This window comes from Pagrus pagrus (genome assembly GCF_965226575.1).
Source record: "Pagrus pagrus genome assembly, chromosome: 5".
Taxonomy (NCBI): Eukaryota; Metazoa; Chordata; class Actinopteri; order Spariformes; family Sparidae; genus Pagrus; species Pagrus pagrus.
Window position 1 is genome coordinate 23,299,940 of NC_140189.1, and position 24,470 is coordinate 23,324,409.

Here is a 24,470-nt window from a genome sequence, read left to right on the forward strand (position 1 = left end):
ACAATGGGGGTGAAAGACACTATGATGCTCTGTATAGAGCTATGTGAAACTGAAGAGTAGGTCAATAATTCTCTAATCACTATAAATTAGCATTTTCACATATAGTCATGTAGTCATGTGATCCAGTGTTACATTATAAAACTAAAGTTACTGCCTCATGGTTGTATGCCTCTGAGCACCAGTCAAGTTGCTGTTCCTGAGCTGTGGCGTTGAATAATGGTCAGAACATTTTTTGCAGAATATCATGATGTCACATTGAAGTTGACCCTTGACCTTTTTGGAAATTAATTGTCGCAACAATTTTTCCTGTTAGACCTTTGTGTAAAAATGTTCTCATCTGAGTTATTGAGCAATGGTCAAAGATGTGCATTGTGAAGTCACAGTGACCTTTAACCTTTGAACACTAAATTATAATCAGTTCACACTTGAGTCCAATTGGATGGTTATGCCAAATATGAAGAAATTCCTTTAAAGCGTTCTTGAGATATCACATCCACAAGAATCAGATGGACGGACAAGCCAAAACATAATGCCTCCTGACCACGGAGGCGTTAAAAAATCTAGGCTGCTTTTTGATGCAAACAAACAGGGGTTGGTGCACAGAAATAAATATATAATATCCCATTTTGCAAATTGACCCCCTACCACTTCAAACCAGTCAGGAGAGCACGGACAGATACACAAACACAGAGATCTCTCACATGAAATAAACCAATAAACTAAAACTGTTATAACTATGCCAGAAAATGATGTGTCAGTGTAGGACAAACATTAAAAAGGTGAATGAGGAAAAAGGTTTTCAGAGCCTTTTACCACACTCTTTCATTTTTCCAACCTATGCTTGTTACATTATATCTGTCATAACCATTTATCAGCCACTAATATCTCCTTGCGAATATATATCAGTCAGTTCTTCTGTAGTTCAAATGTAAAGTTCTGGTTTAATGGATCCCATTATATCACCAGTTAAAATGGTGCCCTTCGAAGTGAAGCTATGTCTGCCAGTATTGGCAGGGATGGACCAGTTTTATCTGTCAGTTCCAGATAAAAGAAGCCCCCAGTATCGATCAGCAGCATCCCAGCTCACCTTATTATTCAGCTCAAAATCCATGAGAAAGTCACTGGGAACGTGCCAAAGGCTGGTGCTTTCAAGGTTAGAAGTATACACACACACACACACATACAGGCACACGCACACATACCAAAGGCAGACAGAGAGAGGAAGTGAGGTTTAAAGAGACGGACCTTATTCCATGTGTGTGTGTGGTTCATTAAAAAGTGATTGAAGCCGCAGCTCAGAGCTGACTCAGCGGAGTTTAATTAAAGCTGTCAAACAATTCTTGTGTCACCCTCCAACATGCATATGCATAAAAGTATTCATTTTCACACCCACGCCCATCTCACTCTCTCTCTCTCTCTCTCTCTCCCATAAATTGAAGTGTGACATTCTCATAATCGGCCTCCCTTTATTCATCCCAAAGACATGACTGGCTTCACTATTCTTCCCATGTCCCTCCCCCGCCCACAGCTCGATCACTGGGACTGCCGCTTTTAACACGCAACATGCCTGCATCACCAAAACTGAGAAGGAGGAGAGCGAGATTTAGGAAAATGAGGGAGCTGAGTCAATCGCTCCGGTTATTATTGAGTGGGTTTCCAGTCATAAGATAACACGACCTGCAGGGTTGTGACTGTCACTGGAGACACTGAGCTCCAGACCGCTGTCATTTTCCCCACAAAAAATGACACTGTATTGCTGCAAAACTAAAACAAAGAGCTGTTCTTCTCAGTCTATGACATGTACACATTAAGGCTGGTAAACTTACACATGCCTAGAATGAATCTTTCTGTATGGAATTTAATGGTTAAAGTTATATATTATCGTGACAGTAATTACCCTGCTGCACATAACAAGTCATATTTGTTGTTACACATGTCTGACTTTGTCATTCTTCTGTAGCTGCATCCCCTGTGTGCCAACACAGTCATGTTATTGAAATTAGACTTGTTTCGCCTTGTGGTGACTAAGGACTGCTCTCAGTTTGATATCTTTCTTCTGAAGCATTACCTATAAATATAATTTGATTATGTGCAGGTAATTTAATTTTGCCTTGGAAGACAGCACATACAGATTAAGTTGGCAGGAGTCTTCAGGGATAAAACAGTATTTTGTTTTATTAATTGAATAAAACAAATTACTTTGGGAAAGTATGTGCACCCTTAAAAGTGTAATTTGAAGAAGCTGCCAGAATTTTGAAGGTAGCTCCAAAACTACAGGGGGCTTACAGCCGCTCATTATACTCTTTGCTTTAGCTATCTTTGTCCGTAGCGACAAGCTGCCATTAGCAAGTAGCACAGTTAGCCATGGAGCTAAGTGGTCCTTTAAGCTGACGAGAGTGTGCCCGCACCGCAACCTTGGATGGCGGGGGAGTCAAGGCAATGGGACTCAATCAACCGGCCTCTTGGACTGAAAGATGCCATTTTGACGACAGGGGACGCAGTATGGAGGTGATTTACAGCACCTCTGACTATCACTCCAGGGATGAGACGACATGGCAGGCGGGGACAGGAGAGGCATGAAGCAGCAGAGGAATTAGAGAGAGTTGGACATCAGCAGTGGGTAGAAACGGCATGTAGAGCAGGAATATTGTCCCGTGAGTGGTGATTGCAGAAAGACAAACCAAGATTGTTTTTATGATTTTTGTTTCGTATTGTCAAATCTGAATGAAGAGTATTTTACAGTGCGTTAACAAGGCAATTAAGCTTGTCTTAGTTTGGTAAAAGAGAGTTGATACAGTGTACATTTGTATATTTCTGTAATCGGTGTAAAAATATCTCCTTTCTTGACATTTTGTGAGTTTATTTTGTTTTCTTGACAGACAAAGCAGCGAACACGCCACTGGCACACATCTTCCAGCTGAAACTACAGGACTATCAGACTATCGACTCTTGGATGCAAAGTGGTATTACGGGACATGACGGGCTGTGGCTAGCTGGTTAGCGTGCACTTCAGTAGACATCTCTGCAATACAGTACACGGATGTCTGTGACATAACATCAACACTCTGTCGATAATGTTGGTTAAGTTTGTTTTTAAGAAAGCACTGTAAATCATATATATATGTACCACAGATTTTTGTTTGTGAGTACTACTGCCTCTCACAGCATTACCAGGCATTATTTACAGGCAGCTCATTTAAATTCAAACGACATGTTGTCTCCTGCCATGCACCTTGGTAGCACAGTGTCCCATGATGACCCATTTAAAACTCGCACATACAGCACATTACAGGACAGGGCTCATTTTGTGAGTTGTGAAATTGCTTTGCCTATGATTCTAATTACCGTATTTATAGACCAATCAGCAACCCAGTGTTTAATTGCTTTGCTTCAAGTCTTTATGAGTAAATAATTCTTGTTGACTCATTGTTGTTGTATTAACGTGAAAAAAACAAACATATTTTGCATCAAAAACCCACACAAACTTGGTGTGGGTGTAATATTTTAAAGGTGACTAGAACGTGATATTCATGAGTCAAAATCCCAGTTGGGTGCTGATGAGAAGAGAATTACATAGCTATTTCTGTCCAATTACTAACTGTGACATTTCAGTTCGATTTAATGACAAAATCAAGCTTTCTTGAATGCGCTTCATGTGCAAACACTGACACAAATCCTTGTCGGAGTATCTGAAAATAATTATGATGTATAATAACATACTTTCAAATAACTCATGTAATCTTTTATTCAACCCTTTACTGTTTGTCGCATTTATGAATGTGTGTGTTATTTTGCTGGAGTATGACTCAGACCTAATCAGATTCCAAACGCCCCAAGATTTGTGGGTTTGCTTTGTAGATTGTGTTTAAAAAAGCCTTAAGTGAAATAGAGAGTCAGAGTCATGGGCTTAGTATTAGTGGCTGATGCTGAAGTAGCTGATGTTGATGGCTTACTGTTCATGTGATTAAGTAGTGAGTTTTAATGCATTAGGGAAAAACAAAACTGAAGCCAGACACGCCAACTAAATTTGCTCTAGAAATACTATTAAAAATAACCAAATGACTTTTAAATTAGAGTTTATCCTTCAAATATGTTTCTATGTGTTCATAATCAAAAAGTTTAAATAGGATATAATGGATAAAAACACCATCTGGCTTAAATCTGGTTACTAGTGCCTCTCTGGGTTTGAAAGTCAGCCTGAAGCAGGACATCCAGCCAGCTGTTACTCTGACAACACCACAGCCTCTGACTGGGGAGTGGTTGCGTAGTGCAGTGTGAAGTTGGCAGTGACCAGCTAAAACTAACTTCAATATCACTGCCATCACACAAAGAGCCAGCGGTCTATCAGAGGGTTTAAAGTTGAACATAGTGTCAAACACTGTTTTTATCCACATGAACTTTTCATTTCTGACCCTCGAACAGGGCAGGAATTGAGTGAGTACTCACCCCGATCTGACAGCAGAAACACACCAACTGAGAGATTAACAATGAACTGGATCCTTCTCGTTTCAGAGTGGACATAAACATCATGGTGCTGAAATGTAGTGCCTGGATTACAGCTGGAGGACTCAAGAATATTTTACATGAATTATTCCCTTCTATTCTGCCATCCTAAGAGGACATGGAGTAGGGTTAACAACTAAATTAGTGTTTCGACTAGGGCTTTGACATTTGCCCAAAAAATCATATTCGAACTTCGTTTGTTTATTAATATTAATATTCGAATATATTCGAATATTTATTGATAATATTTTGATCATTAAATGCCTCCAGTAAGACCTATATTAGTATCAAAAGAAAGTCGTTTTTCTGTTGTTCTATGTTCTGTCCACCAGAGGGCAGTGTATCAATCAATAGACAGAAAAGTGTTGACAGGTGGGCTCTCAAGTTGCTGGTCGTGGAGTGGTCGATAAGTTTAGTCTTACATATTTTACAAATAACTTTGTCCTTTCTCATTATTTTTCCTTGTTTCAGGAAACCAAAGAAGCGCCACACATTACTCCTTAAATTTTCCGGCGTGTATAGTTCTCCTTCCGCACTCGCAGCCTTTTGCTCCGCCATTGTTTTTCTGTGAAAGAGTGTAAACAGGCGTCAGGCGCTAACGACGTGATAACGTACAGAAGCCCCAGGTGATCAATGCTCATGAGCTCGCGTTTCACAAAACAGGCTGAAAAAAGCCTCGAATCTGGATTGAAAACTACGTTTTCAGGCAAACACATTTACCAAAAATAATGCTTATTATAGGTTCGAATATTTAGAAGCTGCCCGATATTCGTTCGAATATCTTTTTTTTTTTAATATTCGAATTATATTCGAATACCGAAGTTCGATGTCAAAGCCCTAGTTTCGACAAAATGCAACATGATATGAACCAAAACCAGTAGGCCATGTTTGAACCCTAATATACAGTTTGTTACAGAAGAACTGACAGATGAAACAGCAGTCTCCTGCTACAGAAAGTTCAGTATCACTATCCAGTTAGTCTTAGGAAAAACAAACACTTTCTAACTAAATTACCCAGAGGGCTATTGGTTTAATTGCCCACACATACACGTACAGAGGGCCCATGATTTTACATGCAGTATTCATTCAACCCCTCTGAGCTCAACTGTTGGTTGCCATTACCGACAATTCCCAGGAGTTTGTCTGTCATAAACAAGAATGCAGCAGGGAGTTACTTAGCTGCACAGAACTACAAAATGATGCAGTAAGGAATATGGAAAGGCACTAAAAGCTACAAGGAACAGATCTGCCATATCTTTGTGTCAATCTCTCTCCCCTCCCCTCCCCCCGTCTCCTTCCCAGGAGCATCACACAAGCTGCAGTAGCAGTAACCTCCTGAATTATTGAAGCAGACAAGACATCTCTCAAACCCACACACACACGCTCATGCACACAAACAGTAACTGTATCCCTGCCCTCAGGGGGAAAATGAGATAATGACCAATTCAATCTGACATGGTTTTAGAGACCATAAACATCAGAGTGAGAGAAAGAGGGGTAGGGGGTGGAGAGATGCTGACACTGATCTAAAGGAGGACTGCGGAGGTGTGAAAAAGAGAAACAGACTGGCCATGATTTATTTCACACTGTGACACTCAGAGTCGGAGGGCTACTTTCAAATGCGATCCGAACAAGACCGCTTGCTTGTAAAATAAAATCTGCTGCATTACATAATTGATTAGATTTCCCCCGAAACACAATGCATAGCCAAACAATGATGTTTGTATGATCATCTGCATCAGCTATCACGATGGTGCAAAGCCATGATTGTGTCCATCATCTCCGTAACAACGGCTGTGATTACAGGGAACAAGCAGAGGCAGACACAAACTATCAATCAAAGCATGAAGCTGCTTTATGAATTATAGTGGTATGTGATACATGATAGAGAAAAGAGTAAAATGTTGGTCAGAACTGACCAATTAAGAGCTGATTCATTAGCTTCTATGCGAAAGAAATGTTTAGGTGAACGTACAAACTGGACTAAAGGTTAATGAATTTTAGCCATGCTGGCTCAAGGGATGAAAACGTCTGTTCGTCTGTTGGTCGGGCAGTCGACCACTTTGGTCCAGACTGAAATATCAAGGCTACTATTGATCGATTGCTATGAATTTTACGAAAGATATTCAAGATCCCTAGTGGATAAATACTTTTGTAGAGACATTCATGATGCCCAGACGACGTGTTGAAACCACCTTGATAATGACATTGCCATCAGCCATCTGTGTTTCATGCTAACCGGCAAATGTAAGCATGCTAACAAACACCGTTGTCCTGCATCCAAACTTTGTATCGAGGGGCAGCCCTCCCTGCGAACACATGGTCTGTCCAGCTCAGAGACAAACCTGCTAACCGAAGAGGTTGGTGTGTTTACCAGGGAAAGTACAGCAAGCAATCTCCCGTATCACCACCGCCAGCAACACAGACACACTAGCGCACATATTTAAACACTCACAAGGCGTAGGTTACAGTTCTTACATTATCACGGTTGACATTATAGCTGATTAACATCATGTCAGCAATGTAGTGAGCATGTTGATTTTAGCATTTAGCTGAAACCCCCAAAAGGAAGAGGCACCAAACTAAAAGGAAGCAAAGATGTGGTAGAGATAGATAAAAAATATATATGGACTGATCACTTCTTTAGGCTTCTAAGTTAAAACAACCCTAGACAACTCATCCCTTTATTCAGTCAAAAGTCATGTTGAATCATCTACAAATCCGAAAATAGCCCTTCTGAGCTCTTACTTTTTTCTCGAAAAAGGCCAGCCTAATTACAGAGTTTATCTTCAGTGCTGTATAGAGACACTCTTTTTGACTTTAGATGTCTATTGGGTTATATTCCAGGGTCGTCTTTCAAAACAAAAGGTCTGGAGGAAGAGAAGCAATGAATCAAAGATCAGAGAACAGGCATGAACCCAAGACCTCAAACTCCGAACACAACAAATGCATCACTGTGCCAACAGGGACTTCCTATTTGGCAGAGTAACAAGCAGGCAAATAAGGCTGCAACAGCTCATCTCCACTCCAAGATTCAACTTATAAAACAGATTACAAAAAGACAAATCAAACGCTGGCATGTGTAGAGATGTAGAGAGAGCCAAACCCAGACGAAGAAGCATCTAATCCTAGACTAGAACCAGCACGCAGTGGGTATGACAGCTTCACTAATGGCAGTAGCAACAAAAAACACTCACACAAAACTACATACAAAACTATTCTGACATATGTACGTCCTTCGTTTTTCTCTGATATGCAGACATGATGATCAAAACAAGCTATTCATGTTTTATGCATGAAACTATACACAGTAATGTTCATACGCAGGTTGTGACAAGCTCACTCACACACTCTCACACACACACACACACACACACACACACACACACACACACACACACACACACACACACACACACACACACACACACACACACACACACACACACACACAAACACTGCTATCCTCCTCTTCTGTCAAAACCAGCTCAGAAAATCTCACCATATTATTGACATACTGTATGTTGACAGAGCGCTGGCTGCCTGTCATTAGTTTAATGTAGACTTTCTAACAACGATGGCAGACATCCATGAAAATGAAATATGGTGAAAACATAGTGACGACAGCTTGAAGCCATATGGATCATTACTGTGTGCAGGGTAATGGCATATTTACTCTGGAAATTACATTTTGAATGAGTCTGTTCTTGTGCTGAAATGATTAGCCCAAAAATCAATAACATGATTGACAGTAGATTAGTCAACAGCAATTTTCAATCATTTTTTAATTGAATTGCTGACATTAACTTTCAATTGAAATGCAGCTTTTCTCCTTTTCACATCATTGTAAACTTAATTAAATTTAGATTTTTTTGTTTAAAAAAGAAAAGAAGCATTGGTTGCAGACCCATTATGGGTTTGCTGAATATATTGTAGTTTGCATTGATATTAGATCCTTAACAGAATATTTAAAAGAAATGAGAAAAAATACTTTAGGTTGGGGTGTGTAATATGGAAAAGAAATCCTCTATCATGCTGTAGTAATGCATGTTAACACGCTAAATGCTTATTCAATTCAGCACTCAAACTAGAGCACAGTTAAGGCTGATGGTAATGTCATCAGTATCACAGCTCATAAATCAAAGTTCTGAACAAAAAAAAAAAGATCTGATGAAGGCGCTATATGAAAACTGTTGTCCCTTGACTTTGACCTTCAGTTATTTCACTTTACCCTGAGAGGGACATGAAATAAGACACATCTCATGGTAATCCATCCAGTAAAGACATTTTACTGAAAAACTCCAAAATGCCAGCCTCATGGTGGTAATAGAAGAAAAGTCAGAACAAGTCGAGGGATATTCAGTGGGATTCATCCTCTGGGTGGTTAACCACCGACAATCAGACCAACATTATCATCCCGACAGTAGATTCATACAACTAGCCATCAGCTGTCGTCTGAGGATGATTTTGCCTCTGGGGCAACGGCCACTTTTTTGGGACGTCTGCAGATATCTGGATAACAGTGAGAGATATCTAAGCAAAGACTTCCTCTTCCGTTCGCCGGTCATTGTTTTAGTCTGATTAGGAACTTGAGATACGAGAATAGAGTTGGAGTTGAGTGACAACTCTTAATTTATCTGCATGTGAATACAGAAACATTTTACAAAATCTAATAAAATGCTAAATCTTTGCCAAACAATAGCTATCGGATTCCAAGATTGCATTTTGGCCAATGCTGCAACCAATGTTTCCAGTACCAAAATATTGTCCCTTGCCTCCAAATTGTGCATTCAGGCAAATATCTAGATGAATGAATATTTACATAAGTCCAATATTGCCATCAAGCAATCCTGCTAATTGATTTGAAACATTGCCTGCAATTATGTAACGTGTCCAGAGATATTAAAGGCATAGCTATCTCAGTATAAACAGCATTGCAACGTCTCTGATGATAGACAAATATATAAAATCTCATGATATATATAGGGCGGCTTTGGCTCAGGGGTAGAGCCAGCCTCGTTATCGGAAAGGTCGCTGGTTCGATTCCTCTGGTCTGCCAGAGTCTGTCGAAGTGTCCTTGGGCAAGATACTGAACCCAAAAACTGCTCCTGATGTGCTGGTTGGCACCTTGCATGGCAGCCACCGCCATCAGTGTATGAAAGTATGTATGAATTACTGTAAGTCGCTTTGGACAAAAGCATCTGCTAAATGCCCTCCTATCAGCAGGTTACAGGGGGTAATAAGGCTGGCAGGTAAATATAAACATTAGTTCTGTATGTGTAGTATAGGTGATTCAATGTAATCCCTCTATAGAGACAGGATTTTGGCATTTAGTGTCTAAAAATATCTCCTCTTGTTAGTGCTCAAAGTAAGAATTAGTTGTGGACAACCACTAATTTTCTGTGGTCCGAGGGTGGTTTCCCTGTCCCTGGTAAATCTTTAGACAAAAGCAGCAAATCAGACAGCATTGCTTCAAACAAATCAACAGCTTAGCAGGAGAGCTTCATATCAGCTCCAAAAAGACGGACAGAAAGACAATCCCCACAGAGAGAGAGAAAGAGGGGAGTCTGGAAGGGCTGCCATGACAAAGCAGACTGAAACACACACACACACACACACACACACACACACACACACACACACACACACACACACACACACACACACACACACACACACGTGGTATTGATGATGAATTCCACATTACTCACATCTTTCCATCCTCAGTCTGTCCATCTGTTCTGCCCACAGCGTTGATGGGCTTCACATTAAAGCTCCTCCTCTTCCTCTCTTCTCCTACCATCTCTCAATTTTCCCATTTCCTCTTTCTTATCCTGAGCCAAAATTACTCTGGCAATCCTTGAGCTCTCCTGCTTTGTCCCTCCGTTCTACCCTACAACACACACACACACGCGCACACACACACACACACACACACACACACACACACACACACACGCATGCACGCACACATGCACACACGCACACACACATCCAAAACCTATTTGTCCTGGCCATAGGGGACAGTGACCTTTGACTAGCCTGTGACCGAATTGTGTTTGTGTGTGTGTGCCTGCATAAGTCTTCCTGTCTATTCACACCCTTATTGATTATATCAGGGCTCCAATCAGGGTTACCAGGCCCTGTAAATTTACTGATCGATCTCTCCCAGAGCCTCAGGGTGGATGGGAAGCTGTGTGTGTGGATGGATGGGAAACTGTGTGTGTGTGTGTGTGTGTGTGTGTGTGTGTGTGTGTGTGTGTGTGTGTGTGTGTGGCATCCATGCACATGCAGGGACATCACAAAGAGAGATACGTGAACATTTTCCACCAATCAGTTTAAAGAGGCACTACATGAAACAGAAGAAAGAATGCACTTGCAGCTGCCGCTGCAATGCTTGTACCTCTCCACACACACACAACCACAATCCTTCAGAGCAGAGATTAGAATCAGCATTTTCTCATTTGAAATCAATAGCTCAGAGTGAGAAATATGCACATAGAAGGAGAGCGGGGAGAGAGAAAGGATGAAAGGAGCAGAAAGCGTGAGAGGGAGAAGGATTTTTTTGCAACTGTTTCATCGGGAATTAGTCGGGTATAAAACGAGAGAAGGAAGAAGCAGGAGAGGGTGGAGGTGATAAACAGGGTGAATAGAAGGCACAGAGGCAGCTTCGGAGGAGAACGAGAAATGGAGGACAGAGCAGGGGAGAGATAAGAAAGAATGACAGCTGTTCAGCCAAGTCTTCACTTAATTGACAGAAATACTGTATGTCTGCTGAGGAGTGTTCACTCAGAGAGTTTATGTGTGCGTGTGAGAGAAGGTGAAGGTGACTCCAGGGTTCATCTTGTCTGAGCCTCTTCTCTAAACCGTAGCCTTCCCCTCCCCCCTGAGCTGTCCAGCCAGCCAATCAGGACACACACACACACACACACACACACACACACACACACGCACACACACTGGGGAGCAAACATAGATATAACAGAAAGCGACCAGTTAATTTTGGATGCAGTGGGAGGCTCCCAGGTGTGATTGTGTTCACCGTGAAGAATGTGAAAGCTCAGCAAAACCTTTCCTCCCATAAATGCAAAAGGGGAAAACATGCAATACAAGTAGCAATCACACCAACCACCTTTAAAATGAGAATAATAGTGTCACTGCAGCTGCTTCCATCGCAGAAAGAAAACACATAGTAACCCACAAATTGCTGTACACGCATGTGCAAACATGCACACAAGCACACACACACAGAGTCCACTTGTTTTGGTAGAGAGCGTAGAGACTGGCAGCCTCAGAGAGGATGCCGCTTTGGAAGACTGAATGCTGATGATAAAAGATGACAGCGTTTAATTCTCAACATGAGCGTGAGCTGAGACAGGACGCACGCGCTAACACACACACAGGCCCAAGGCAGCCACACAAACACATTCATGGCATTTTTGAGAATTGCCAAGATTTTCAGCCTGCCACCAGGTCCAGTAGCTAATAAATAGACAGTCTGGAAACAGCGTGCATTTACACAAATACATGAGGAAAATATGCAGCACACATCCGATGTCCCTCACAAATAGGATTTAGTGCATTTCTGCAAAGCTGACAGCATGCAAACTGGGTGGAAGACAGGATTTCAGTAGGAAGAGAGAGAAAAGGAAGCGACGGAGGACGGGGACAAGGGAAGCCTTTTTTTAGGAGAAAATAACAACAGGCTCAGGAGAGTAAAAACAACTTTTCCCCCTCTTGAGGATAAAAGTTGAGCCTGTCTGAACGGAAGTGACAGCGTTTCTGTCGCCGTTTGCAGACTGACAATCTGACAAGAGACACAAGAGAGCAGAGGAGACAAAACAAGATGATGGTAGACAAAATGAAAAGATTATACAACACAAGACAACCTGAGACCACATCAGGGCTGGGTGTTGTTTGAAATTTGAGACACTACCCAGCAAATACTGAGACGTTGATTGACCATTGTTTGACAGCCATACAAGATGTCCCTGCATGGTTCAAAAGTAGTTCCAAATGCAAAGTTGTGCCGATGATACTGGCAGTCAATAATAACAATACCATAAAGACGCCCACTCAGCTTTTTGACTAAAGGTTATGTACGGAGTATATGTTCAGCAGCTGTATACATCCTAAAAACTGATAATAATAAGTCAACAAAGTGTTATTTTTTAGACACGAAAACCAGACAGGAAAACCAGCCTGGGCGAAAGTCTTGATCACCACAATGTTGAAGGAGTTTGTCACTTTATTATACTACATCAAAAAAGAGACTGAGATACATGCATTTGCTTTTTCATGATCATAATGATACATTTTTCCTGGTTCGTAAGAGAGGGTCCCACTGGACCATCATTGGAAGTAGAATCAACATCACCAGCTGGCCAGTTCTGCAACGGCCGTTGTCTGATCAACGGTACATCCAAAATAATAACAAGTTAGGTCATGGACCAAGACTCAAAATCCATTTTGGCAAAATTAAGATGTAAACAATCCATGAATCTGACTTGGCATTCAATGCCAACTTCTGGTGTTTTGGTACAACGTACACATTTTGGTTGGTATACCAAAAAAGTACTGAGGTTAGACAACCCAGCTTAAGATGAGACAAGATGAGATGAGTCGACTGAACGTGCCTATCAGTGTCCACATACGCAGACTCATTAAAATCTCCAGTAGTCCTTGTGATCAGCTCTCTACACGTATTCTCAACATGGATCAAAATTCTGCTCATGTTACACACTGACTCTCTAACACTTACTGTACCTTGACCTCAATACAAACTACCCAATAATTTCCTTACACATCATAAATCCACCAATAATAGACTTGCTCAGGCCAGAATAGCAGAACTGGCTTGAACTGGCCAGCTCAGCAATCCACAGACCATTATATGTATTAGCAGACTTCACTATGAATAAAAAGCAATTACACCCGGAGATTTTCAAACTGTTATTATCCAATGTTAAATCATATATCAATCTTATGACTTTGCCTTGCAATAAACCACACAATGTTAAAAATAGTTTTGCTCCAAATTACCATAAACTATGTGCTCTCTTACTGCAGACACCTCATAAGATTGAGGTCAGCGGTTTTGACACGTAAATTGAAAGAGGTGAAGTAATTAGGCTTGTCATTTAGGAATAGTGAAGGACTATAATTATCAGCTTAAATTGCATCTATTACTCTAAGAACACTTCTTCTCAGATTCACCCAATTTACAAATACATTGACTGTTATTGTCTCCATAGAGTCAGAGAGACCGAATGCAGCCACCTCAGGAACGAATGCATAAGCAGCGCCATAAAGAGACAGCGTGGAAATCACTGTAGTTATACATTCATGCACCATGGCCTCATTTGTGCGTGCTGGTGTTGCCAGATTTGGATTGGGTATTAAGGTCTTCTGTTTTACCGCCCCTGCATCTACCACTGTTCCAGCTGGACCCCTCATATTCACTTTTGTCCTGACCAGAATACGTTGATGTAGCCAACAACACAATGCAGTTGCAGGCTTACAACAAAGTTGACCCTGCCTGAAACAGAAACACAGTTGAGCTCAGTGCTGCATACAAATGTGTGTATATTCAACGCGGCCATACTTTATATGCATAAAAATCTAAGTGTCGATTGTAACTTTAGGAAACAGAAATGCCGCTAGTATAAATTACAACACCAAGTGAAGAATAACAAAATTGGTTAAGTGAATTTAAAGATTAAGAAGCTATTTAATTAGTCAAAACTGTCAAGATATCCTCTGACAAGCTGTGAATATAGCATTTTGGAAACAAAACAAAATAAGACCCTTATCCACAGGACAACTAATCATGTGTTAGACCAGATCCAGACAGTAAGACAATGGGCGGTGGGTGTGTGAAGAATTAGTGTAGCTCAGCCTGCAAGCCTGTTCACAAACTTCAGTCTGAAGCCAACACAGTGCATCATTTATTCCACAAATGTGTCCTTTTGTTTCAAGAATACATCTGAAATCATGTCTACGACAAGTATACAAGCAAGTAGCAAAGAATGCTGCTTTGTTTTGACTGAAGAAATATGTTTTCGAACAGACACAGTGTGACGGTAATGAGGGACATTGTTTTCACTGCATGTCCTCCCTCAGTAGAAGTGGACTGGAATAAAACTGTCTCCATCTGCAATACACTTATCTTCCAACACATTACAGATCAGTTATTAGGAGAGCGACTAGACAAAATAATGAATCAAATCCTGTTTTTCTTATGTTTTCAAGATAAGCCACCTGAACTTTGACTGCTAAACTATTGCACCGGCTCCCCCGCCAACGAATGGATGCTCATACATTATGCAGGAGGGAGCAAGTGGCTCATCAGAGATGCAGAGTGAAACATGGCAGGCAGAGGAGAGCAGCAGAGAGGAGGAGTCATGGGTGAGGGCAGAGGGAGAGGGAGGGGGGAGAAAGAGAGGCCTACGGCTGAGGAAGCACAGGGTCATTCACCGCTCCGGAGACAGACGGAGAAAATGAGAGACAGAGAGAAGCGTGGAGGAAAAATGTGGCGTTCATGTCTCAATGAGAACTGAGAGGAGATGGAGGGGTGAGACAGACTGAGTGACAGAAGACAGTCCGTCATGTCTAAAGTGTAAGGAGTGTAAAGCACTATAAGGACTGTTCTCCAGAAGCACAGTAGCTGTTTGGATATTACAGATTGTTCGTCTGGTACAGAAAATGAAAATGATGGTGGTTAAAAAATACTCATCCCTCCAAACAATCTATGAGCAATCAATTACGACACAGGCTCAGAAAATAGTGTCTGATCCAACTCACATCCTCCACTCAAGAGTTCCAACTCTTACCCTCTAATAGGATGAAATTCAGGGTCCCTCAGAGCGGGCTGAACCGTTTTAAACATTCACTCCTACGTCTGTTAATATTCTCTACACTAACAGGCAATTAAGGATGTTGGACGAGGGGGTTGTAAAATATGTCGTCATTGTCAGAGGGTGTGCATGTGTTAACTGTTATGCGGAAGCTTTGTTTCGTTGAGGTGCTGATGTTTTTTTTGTTTTTTTTCAATGCAGTATGTATCTTCTTATCTTCTGTGGAACTGGAGGACAAATTTCCCAATGGGGACATTTAAGAATATCTTGTCTGATTATGGCCATCTGTTGTAGCACTGAGGTGAATATGCTACAGCTCGCCCTTGTGTGCTGTGTTATTTCAACTAGTATTCTCAATCGACTTGTTTTTGGTCACCAAAGCTCTAAATAAGTTTGTATTGTAGAGTTAAAGGGCAACCCTACCAATTTTACACTTTAAGGTGTGTTTGCAGATCTTGGGGAGTACTACTGCGTATGTGAAAAAAGAAGTATGAAGCCTTTTGTGGCTCCAGAAGAAGCTGGATGTAGTCTGATAGACAGCCTCCAGTGATGTCACTCAGTGGCTATGTTGCATTGTGGGTAATGTAGGAGCCAGGTTTTGAAAAGAGAGAAGAATGTGTGAAATAAAAAAGATGATTTTGATCATTTATTTTTTAACTGTCCATATTGAGTCCAGCGGTGTTAAAGGAGGCAATGTTTGACCAGTGGACTGCTTTTCAAAACCTGGTACCTACATTACCCACAGTGCACTGAGTGACATCACTGGAGTCAATGTATCAGATGACATGAAGCTTCCTCTGGAGCCACAAAAGGCTTGCTACTTTTTTCCAAATATGCAGTAGTATACCCCAAGACCTGTAAACACACTTTAAAGTGTAAAATTGGTGGAGCTGCACTTTAGGCCACCTTTTATGATTTATGCCTTGTGATTTCCCCTGAAATTTTTCACAACTTTCATGTGAGACAGCCCAAAAATCACACAGTGTAAAAGGGGTTATTGAGCTCATCATGATCACATCTATAGCACCTTCAGATAGTCAATTATCACTTTTAAACAGTTGTGTGTTTTGCTGTTTGAGACTGAGTCAGAGACCCACATTCTCCTTTTTTGTACCAGAGAGAAGAGGAGAGAAATGACTTAGAAAGAATAGATGAGGAAAGAAGACACAAAACAAAAGAAAGCCAGTGTTGCAGGAGACAAATTACGACCAGCGGGCTTCCCTATATGATAGGGCAGACAACACACACAGACACACACACATAAACACAGCAGCAGCTCCAGCATTTGGTTGGTCGCATTGCTTGAAATATTAAACATAAATGTCATAGCCTTTCCACCTATCCATTGCACCTCATCCTCCCTCCTTCCCCTCCCTCCTCTCCGCTCCTGTCCTCAGCCCCCTACACTGACAGTTTCCTGTTAATGAGTTTCATTCGCACAGGAGACCACAGCGAGAAATAAACAGTGGGAAGCATTCACACACACACTGCAGGTAGTAGAGCCCTGACTGAGTGTACACAGACATGACTAATACTAGTTCACATCACCACTCCAGTATTGCATGGGAAAGGCAAGCTCTAATAAGGCCAGAGTTAGCCCACTGTCTACTGCAATCTCTGGAGAACACGTTAGCAGACAGCCAGAGACATGGTAAGAGTATGGTATCAAGATGGAAAGGTAGTGGTTACTGTCATGATGGCGACCGGTTAGAATGGACAGTCAGTTTAGCTTTATTGTCATCGTCTATATGAGGCCAGGATTCAGGACTATACTGTGGGAAGATTTCAACATGTGTCTGATTATTTGAGGAAAAAAGTGACAAGCATTAATATATCCGATTAAGAAAAATTGTGTGTTATCCGAAACCCATCTATGAGTCACCAGTAGATGTCAGCTGGAGGTCATGTTCTTCCCAACAATGAAAACATGTTATGGAGATGTGCAATCACAATAAAAAGATACCAGGCGGTAATTGATTGGGTCATTCACAGGACTTTCCCTCCAGAGATTGGTGTTTATGTCCGACTGTCATCAAGACTCAAGAGTGATTTCTTTTAATGTATGTAATGAAGTAACTTATATCACTTAAGTTATGTGAGTAACATCACATACATTACAGGACATGAGAAACGCTACTTGCGTTACGAGACTGACAAAATACGATCTTTTCCTAAACCTAACAGAGTAGTTCTTGTGCCTAAACCTAACCAAACTGCAATATTAATAACGTCAACTGTTTGTCAGCAAGATTTATTTTAAAAATCTTACCGGAAGTTGCATATTACTTCTTATTGCTAACTAGACCAAATAGTTTTGAAGCCAAAACCTAACCAAGTAGTTTCAGTGCCTCAGTTCCACATTCCAAAAGTCAGCTGTTTGTCAGCAAGCTTTATTTTGAAACTTTTACCGCACATTGCATATTACGAACTATTGCTTACTTGACCATGGAGCAGTGTTTCCCACACATGTATTTGGCAACCCATTTTCACATTTTATACTTGTATTTTTTTTTTTAAAAAACGCCTAAAAGAACAACACTAACTTGATTTTGCCCATTACGTATTACTGCTAACTTGACCGCAGAGTCCTTCTTGTGCAAAGCTGATGCTAGAGGGGTAAGCAGATGTCATAGTTTGAAACGTAATGCCACTAACCAATCAGCCTTATTTAAGGAAACTGAAGTCGTTATGTTCATGACACGTTGGATTGAGTGTAGAGACAACCAACAACTTTATTTCCCCTGAAGCGGCTATATGGTTGTTAAAACCACACTCTCTGGCAGCGTCACATATATTCAAACCCAAGACTGCACGTGTTTATGGCAGCACCGTTCCTTCAACTACAAATACTTCACTTTCTTGTGCATTATTTTGAATTCCCCCCAGATTAGGCCTGATAATCTGGCATGACTGAAACCTTGGTGCCCTCTATGGGTTAGAGCAATGTGGTTGCAATAAAGCCAGTTCTGTGCTTTAATTCTTATTTCACAATAATTAGACCTGCATGTTGGAGTCACCGCAGTTAGCTCTAAAAATCGTGCTTTGACTTTAAAATGACTTTCAGCCTCACTATATGAGGCTCCTACTGTTCTCAGGTAGCTGACCACTCAAGCATTGAGCGCATGTTTTGAACATAGAAACCCAGGTTTCAGATCTCAGACGGTCACTGAGTTTCATACACAGTGAGGACAATCGTCTGCCGACTGTAGAGCAAACATGGCTACTTCTTCAACATGCCTGACATCCCTGAGGAAACAAACCGTGATGATTCTCCATAATGGATTACACTGACATGTATCTGAACCACACCGACCTCTGTACATATAGGTGTACTAGCTCTTATGTAGAAATCATAAAATGGACCGTCAGGTAACATATCAAACATAAACCATTACTGCACGGGTTGTTCTTTATGTTATGAAGCACCACTGATCTCATAGATGCATATAATAAATCACAGCCTCGCTTCTTCTGATTCTGACCAAAATAGACGATCAATATCAGTTATAAAAGCCCATCGCTGTGGTGTGGCTACTTGAAATAGACTGAAATGATGAACTGTCACCATGAGCAAGTTGAAGCAGTGAATTCAGCTGGGAAATCCTTCAGTCCCATCAGTCAAATCATGAGCTGAAGCGCAGAAGCATAATGCTCTCCGTCTATGAGTCTGCTTCTCTTTCAACCAGGGTTTGAACCTGCTGAGTCTCTACAAGGTGGATTATGCCTGCTGGCAAGTGCTCAAGTACTCAGGGGGGTGTATCAAGGGCGCAGTGCTCCCTCTCTCTCCCTCACACACACACACACACACACACAGACACACACACACACACACACACACATACGCACACAAAATGAAGCTAATTATTACCCCCCCTTTGGCTAGATGTTGTGCCTCTCAGATCAAACTCACATCTCTGAATCTGTTCCAGGGTCTGTCCTTGTTGTACTGAGCCACGGTGCTCAGCCATTTGTCGTTACTGTTACCGGAGACCGCCGTTTCTCCGCTCAGCAAGAGAGCCACGACAGGTAGCAGAAAGAAGAACATCTTCTGAAAGCAAAGGCAGAGAGACACAAAGACAAACAGAGGGGGGTGTTAGACGGAGCGGAGGGGAGAGGAGGGGGGGAGGCAGGGAAGTGTCAGAGGAGCGGGATGAAGTGAGACCGTGCACTTTGCAGGACACAGAACTCTCACTTCGTGGCGCATCAGAGGTCAGGATGTCACTTTGGCGCGTTTGGAGCCTCCAAAACGCAGCTGATGAGTGCGCACGGTGCTCTTTTTAAAAAAATTATTTTTTTATTATCAAATTGCTGATCCTCCATCTAATCTAATCGGATTATAAACACCGGAGAGTTGTCGCGGCGGCAGATGGGGCACCGCGGAACGATTAGCTCGCGTGCTTCCCCTCCGCCAATTTAAAAAAAAAAGCAATTAGCGGCGTCAACACAATCGCCGCCCCCACGGAGCTTTGTCTCGGCTTTCATCTGCTTTCTCCCCCATCCTCAGTCAGTCAGTGAGCACCATGAAAGTCGACAAATGGGTAACTACGGACTTTTTTTTCTTTTCTTTTCTTTTTTTTCTCTCCAGTTTATATTTATTTAATTTAAAAAAAGCACGCAGGAGCATCTCCGCTTCACCTACCTGGGATGGTTTGTAGGTGTCCAGTTCTGATTCCCGGGGGAAAAATAAGTCCACAGCCCCGGGTACTCCGGCGGTACCCGACTGGTAGTAGAATTGACTGCGAAAGGGAGCTGCGAGGACGAGCGGACCGGGAGCTTTCTCCTCCTCCTCCCCCTCCTCCTCGGTCACCAGACACCGCCTCCTCTCTCTCCTCTCTCTCCCTCTCTCTCCAATAACCGTGTCATTGATTTTCAGCGGGGGGGAGGGAGGGGAGGTGGGGGAGATTTTTTTTTTTTCGCCGTGTCTGTTCCGGCTGTGCCAAACACAAATTTCACGTTAGTCACGCGCCTCTGTTGTGGAGTTCAGGCACGTGCCCACCACAATAAACACAATTAAAAACACGTCAAACCGTAAAATCAGCGCTGCGGTGGTGCCTGAAACGTCCACGGGGGTCGAGGGGTTGCAACGCTTTTCAGCACCCTGGACAGAGGCAGGAATCATAAAATGAAACGCTATTTTTTTTTTTTCCCTTTATGAAAACACACTTCAGAAATGGGCCACATAACTAGGGCGTTCATTTTGGGGGGTAATGTAACGCAGCATGTGTAAATATTTAATCCGTGACTCTCTGCTTTATCTCTCTCTGGGTTTTGTTCGCTTTGGCAACAGACTTGTTTCTCTTTCTCTCTCTTTGCATAATGTGTGTCTGCCTGTGTGGAGTTCAGGGAGGAGATGGTGTCTGCTGTTCACTCTCCAGCTCTGGTGTGTGTGAGGCAGACCAGAAGTCGTTTTTTTTTTTCAGAGGCTCATTTGGCTCATAGGCAACCAGCAATGAGGTACAGTTCCTTATCTGCCTCATTTTTCCACATAAAAGCTTCGCCTATTCCTACTATTCTGGCTGACATCACAATTCTCTTTTGTGTCGCTCGCACTTTTTTTGGAAAGAGTTACCAAGATTCATTTAGTCGGGAACAGCAGTTGGAAGAAAGAGTTTAGTTTCCGTTTGTGAGCCTGTATTCATCGTGATCTGCGAGAAAAGGTTTTGTTTTTGCAAACGCTCTATTGTGTATTTATGTATTTGTATGTGTGCTGTTTTAATGACTCTGAGTTGTTATGTCACCTGAAGTTCACTGCTGTTTTAGTTGTTCCCTCCAGGAAAACTAAACCCTATAGGACTACTGAAGTTTCTCTTTTTTTCCCCCCTGTTCTTGGTCCAGAGTCAGAGCTCATTAAAAATGAAACAGATTGAACACAAAGAGGTAATACACACTGGTTTGCAGCTGTGTTTGCTGCAGTGTGGATTCAGATGACACCCCAAACCATTATTTATCAGTGTTGGTTCAATGTTTGTCCACATTAAATAACGTATAAGTTTCATAGACTCACTGGATGGAGATTGCTCATCATGAACGAGCCTCACTAGTGCTTAAGTGCCTGGCGGTGCCTTTGAAATACACAAATCAGGACTGCGCCAGCTGGCCTGTGAGGTTTAAAGGATACGTTTGGAAGTTCACAAAACATTTCTGGTGCTGAGCTGCAACTGAAGAGGACGGGGACTTTTTTTAATATGTAAAAGAACAACTGAAATGAAGAAGCATAAAATGGCTTCATAGCTCTTCCAGCATAAACCAAGTCTCAAAGAGCCCCCAGATCCCAAACTGATTTGAACTGACTTTATTTAAACTCTCAACGTGCAGACGAGCTCTTGCACCCACTTCAGACAGAGTGCGTGCAAATGCTTTAAGCTTAGCAGCCACAGTGAAGATATAAGTTTTAAAAAAGAGTCCAAGTAACATCTTTTGTATGGAGCCATCTTGTGTTTTCTTTCAGTTTTTGTTTATGTTTTAAAATAAGTCCCCATCTACTTCAGTTGTAAGGAAATTTTGTTGTGAATCTCTAGAAATGTTTACGAAACTTCACCCGACTATCCATTTTTTTAAACCCCTCCTGCAAAAGTTTAAAAAAACATCATTCACATCAGAGACTCATTATTTCTTTCACTTGATTTTACCAGCATAACAGTTTGCTTACATGAGAAATACAATACAGTAGTAATGGTACATTGCAAGCCTCTCCAGCTATTTCTCAGTTGGATAGGATTACACTCCAGCTCGCTTGAAGGGACACAAAAACAGCAATTAATGGTAAATTAATCATGTAGTAATGGTGCATTCGTTGTAGCAACTCAGGATGATGCTTTGCTTTCAACAACAATAGAGAATATTTATACGCTTTATATCAGAAAAAGTTATTAGTTGTTGGTTATTTCTTATTCACAGTAGCAGCTGGTTCTGTTTCATGCATTAAGAAAGTGGTCGATATGAATAATCGAATGAATCTTTAGATGCTGGTCACTGACACAGTTAACCTTCCTGCATTTTATCTTATTAATAATTAGCAGTTATTTCCTAGTTTGTTAGTGTGTCTGCACAGTATATTTGTGGTTTAGTGGTTGTGACCAGTGTTGATATTTTGTCCTGATCTGCAGCACTCCATCTTTTCTGTTCAGTGTTTTGATATAGATACAGAGTGTGGCAATTTAGGATCAGTAATCCACGGCCACTTCTGGAGAGCATTCAGGTGTACTGAGCCGTGACTGCATATGCATGAGCATCTCTGAGATCAACTTTAAGTTAGAGTGGATGTTTACAAAAGAATAAAAAGGGAAACTCGCAGGTGGCCCCATTTTCAGCACGGTGATGATACATTTAACTCATGCTTGAAATATACAGTCTTTTCTATTATACAATATGAAAACTAGTTTTGCTCTGAATGTATTCAAAGTTGGTGTCAACCATGGTGTCACTGTGATGTCACCCATTGGTTTTTTGGAGCAAGAAGTGACCATATTTGGACATGAGGGTAAAGCTGCGGAGGACACCCTGATTGTATCTGACTGAAAACAGGAGGACATGCCGTGGTAGAGACTTGTCAATCACAAGGCAGTCATGCCCTGAAGCTTACACTGCTTTTATCATCTATGTTACTCTAAATGTTACCATAATTTAAAAAATGAACATCATACTGTATTGAAAAAGATTTGAAACTAGCCATTGATACTCATTAGGAAACTGTTTACTGAGGCAATGCATAAAAAGAGAAGCTCATCAAGTTTACATACAATCAGACTTTTTGAAACCAGATGAGTTGCCGCCTGCCGGCCATTGTTTTCACTTTTCAAATCCAGAAATCAAACAAACAGTAAGAGATCATTAACAGTGCAGGACTAAAACCCTCTTTAAAAAGTCCCATATTATGAAAAACACGTTTTCTCTAGTCTCTACATATCTAAACTGGACCTCCCTGAGCCTACCAACTCCCAGAATGAGGAAAGCAAACGAGTCCTGCATGGTCTCTGCAGCCCACCCACTGGTGAAACGGGGCTCCTACAGGCTGTTCAGATTCAGCTCCTGTCGTGACATAACAACGGGAGTGATTTTCATAGGCCGAAAACACTCCCCCCTCTCCCCGGAGATATCCCCGAGGTGAAGCTCAGTTTGTCCAGCAGCAAGCTAGCAGTGTTTAGCAATGTCGTCGCTCAAAGCTAGACACACAAATTGCTTGGTTGTTGGTTGTAAAAATCAACATAAGTGCCTATACTGTGTCCCAGCTACAGAAGAGACAGTGGTTGCGTTTCATTTTTAACGACAACGCGCCGGCTACGGTTCATTAAGTCTGTTTGTGTGTGCTAACCGCTTCACATCGGACTGCTTCAGTAACGAGGGTCAGTACAAAGCTGGCTTTGCCTCGACACTGACCCTAGTAAAAGGATCAGTCCCAACCATACGGGACCCAGCAACTGCACCCCAGCCACAGGTAAGTGTCGCCACGTGTTGATAGTATTTACAGTTGCCTGCGAGTTTGGTGACGTCAGCTTGAAATTGGCTAACTAGTTAGCTCCGCTTCGGTCGCTATGCAACGGCGTTTGAAGCGAGTTTAATGTTAATAATATTACGAGGGAGCTTGGTTGTCACAGTTAAAAGTCTGGAAACATGTGCAGACTGGAGACAGAGACTATGCGGACAGTGTCCAAGAGTTTGGAGACTGTGTTGGAGACAAACACAGCTTTCGCTAGCTGTTTTTAGACGTTACCTGTTGCAGGTCAGTGGGGGATGGGAGCCGGGTGGTTGTGTTGGGGAGTCCTGCTGCTGCCGCAGAATCTGTATTACTTCAGGAGCCTCTACTTCTGGGTCTGATTCTGGGTCAAACTGCTGTGGTTGAACGACAGCATCTCGGCGAGCCATAGCGATACATCCACCGTAAACATTAGCACATGCTACTGCTAGCGTGAGCGGCATCCTCTCCCTGAGAGGGGCGCGTAGCAGGACGGAGCTCATTAGCATTAAAGGTGCAGGCGCAGAAACAACTGCTCTCAGCAGAGCTCACCTGACCACTTTAGACAGCTGAAATTCAGGACCACTGATGGGTTTGGGGCAATACATTTCGAATACAGTGTTGTTGGACCTCTGACAGCTGTGTGAAATTGATGAAAA

The 24,470-nt window shown here is 42.0% G+C and overlaps 1 protein-coding gene across 3 annotated transcripts in view; it reads right to left on the reverse strand.

The window, feature by feature from the left end:
- spock1 (SPARC (osteonectin), cwcv and kazal like domains proteoglycan 1) overlaps positions 1–24,146 on the reverse strand; it is a 122,362-nt gene extending 98,216 nt beyond the window's left edge. The window contains exons 1-2 of one of the 3 annotated variants that reach the window (XM_084353319.1): positions 24,070–24,146; positions 19,270–19,404 (exon numbers count right to left, since the gene is read on the reverse strand). In XM_084353319.1, the coding sequence (XP_084209445.1) occupies positions 19,270–19,404 (135 nt within the window). In that variant the 5' untranslated portion in view covers positions 24,070–24,146. Of the gene's footprint in view, positions 1–19,269; positions 19,408–19,998; positions 20,144–24,069 lie in introns of those variants that run through there. The other 2 variants (XM_084353318.1, XM_084353317.1) reach the window with 2 other exon arrangements.
- Between the last annotated feature and the right edge of the window lie 324 nt (positions 24,147–24,470).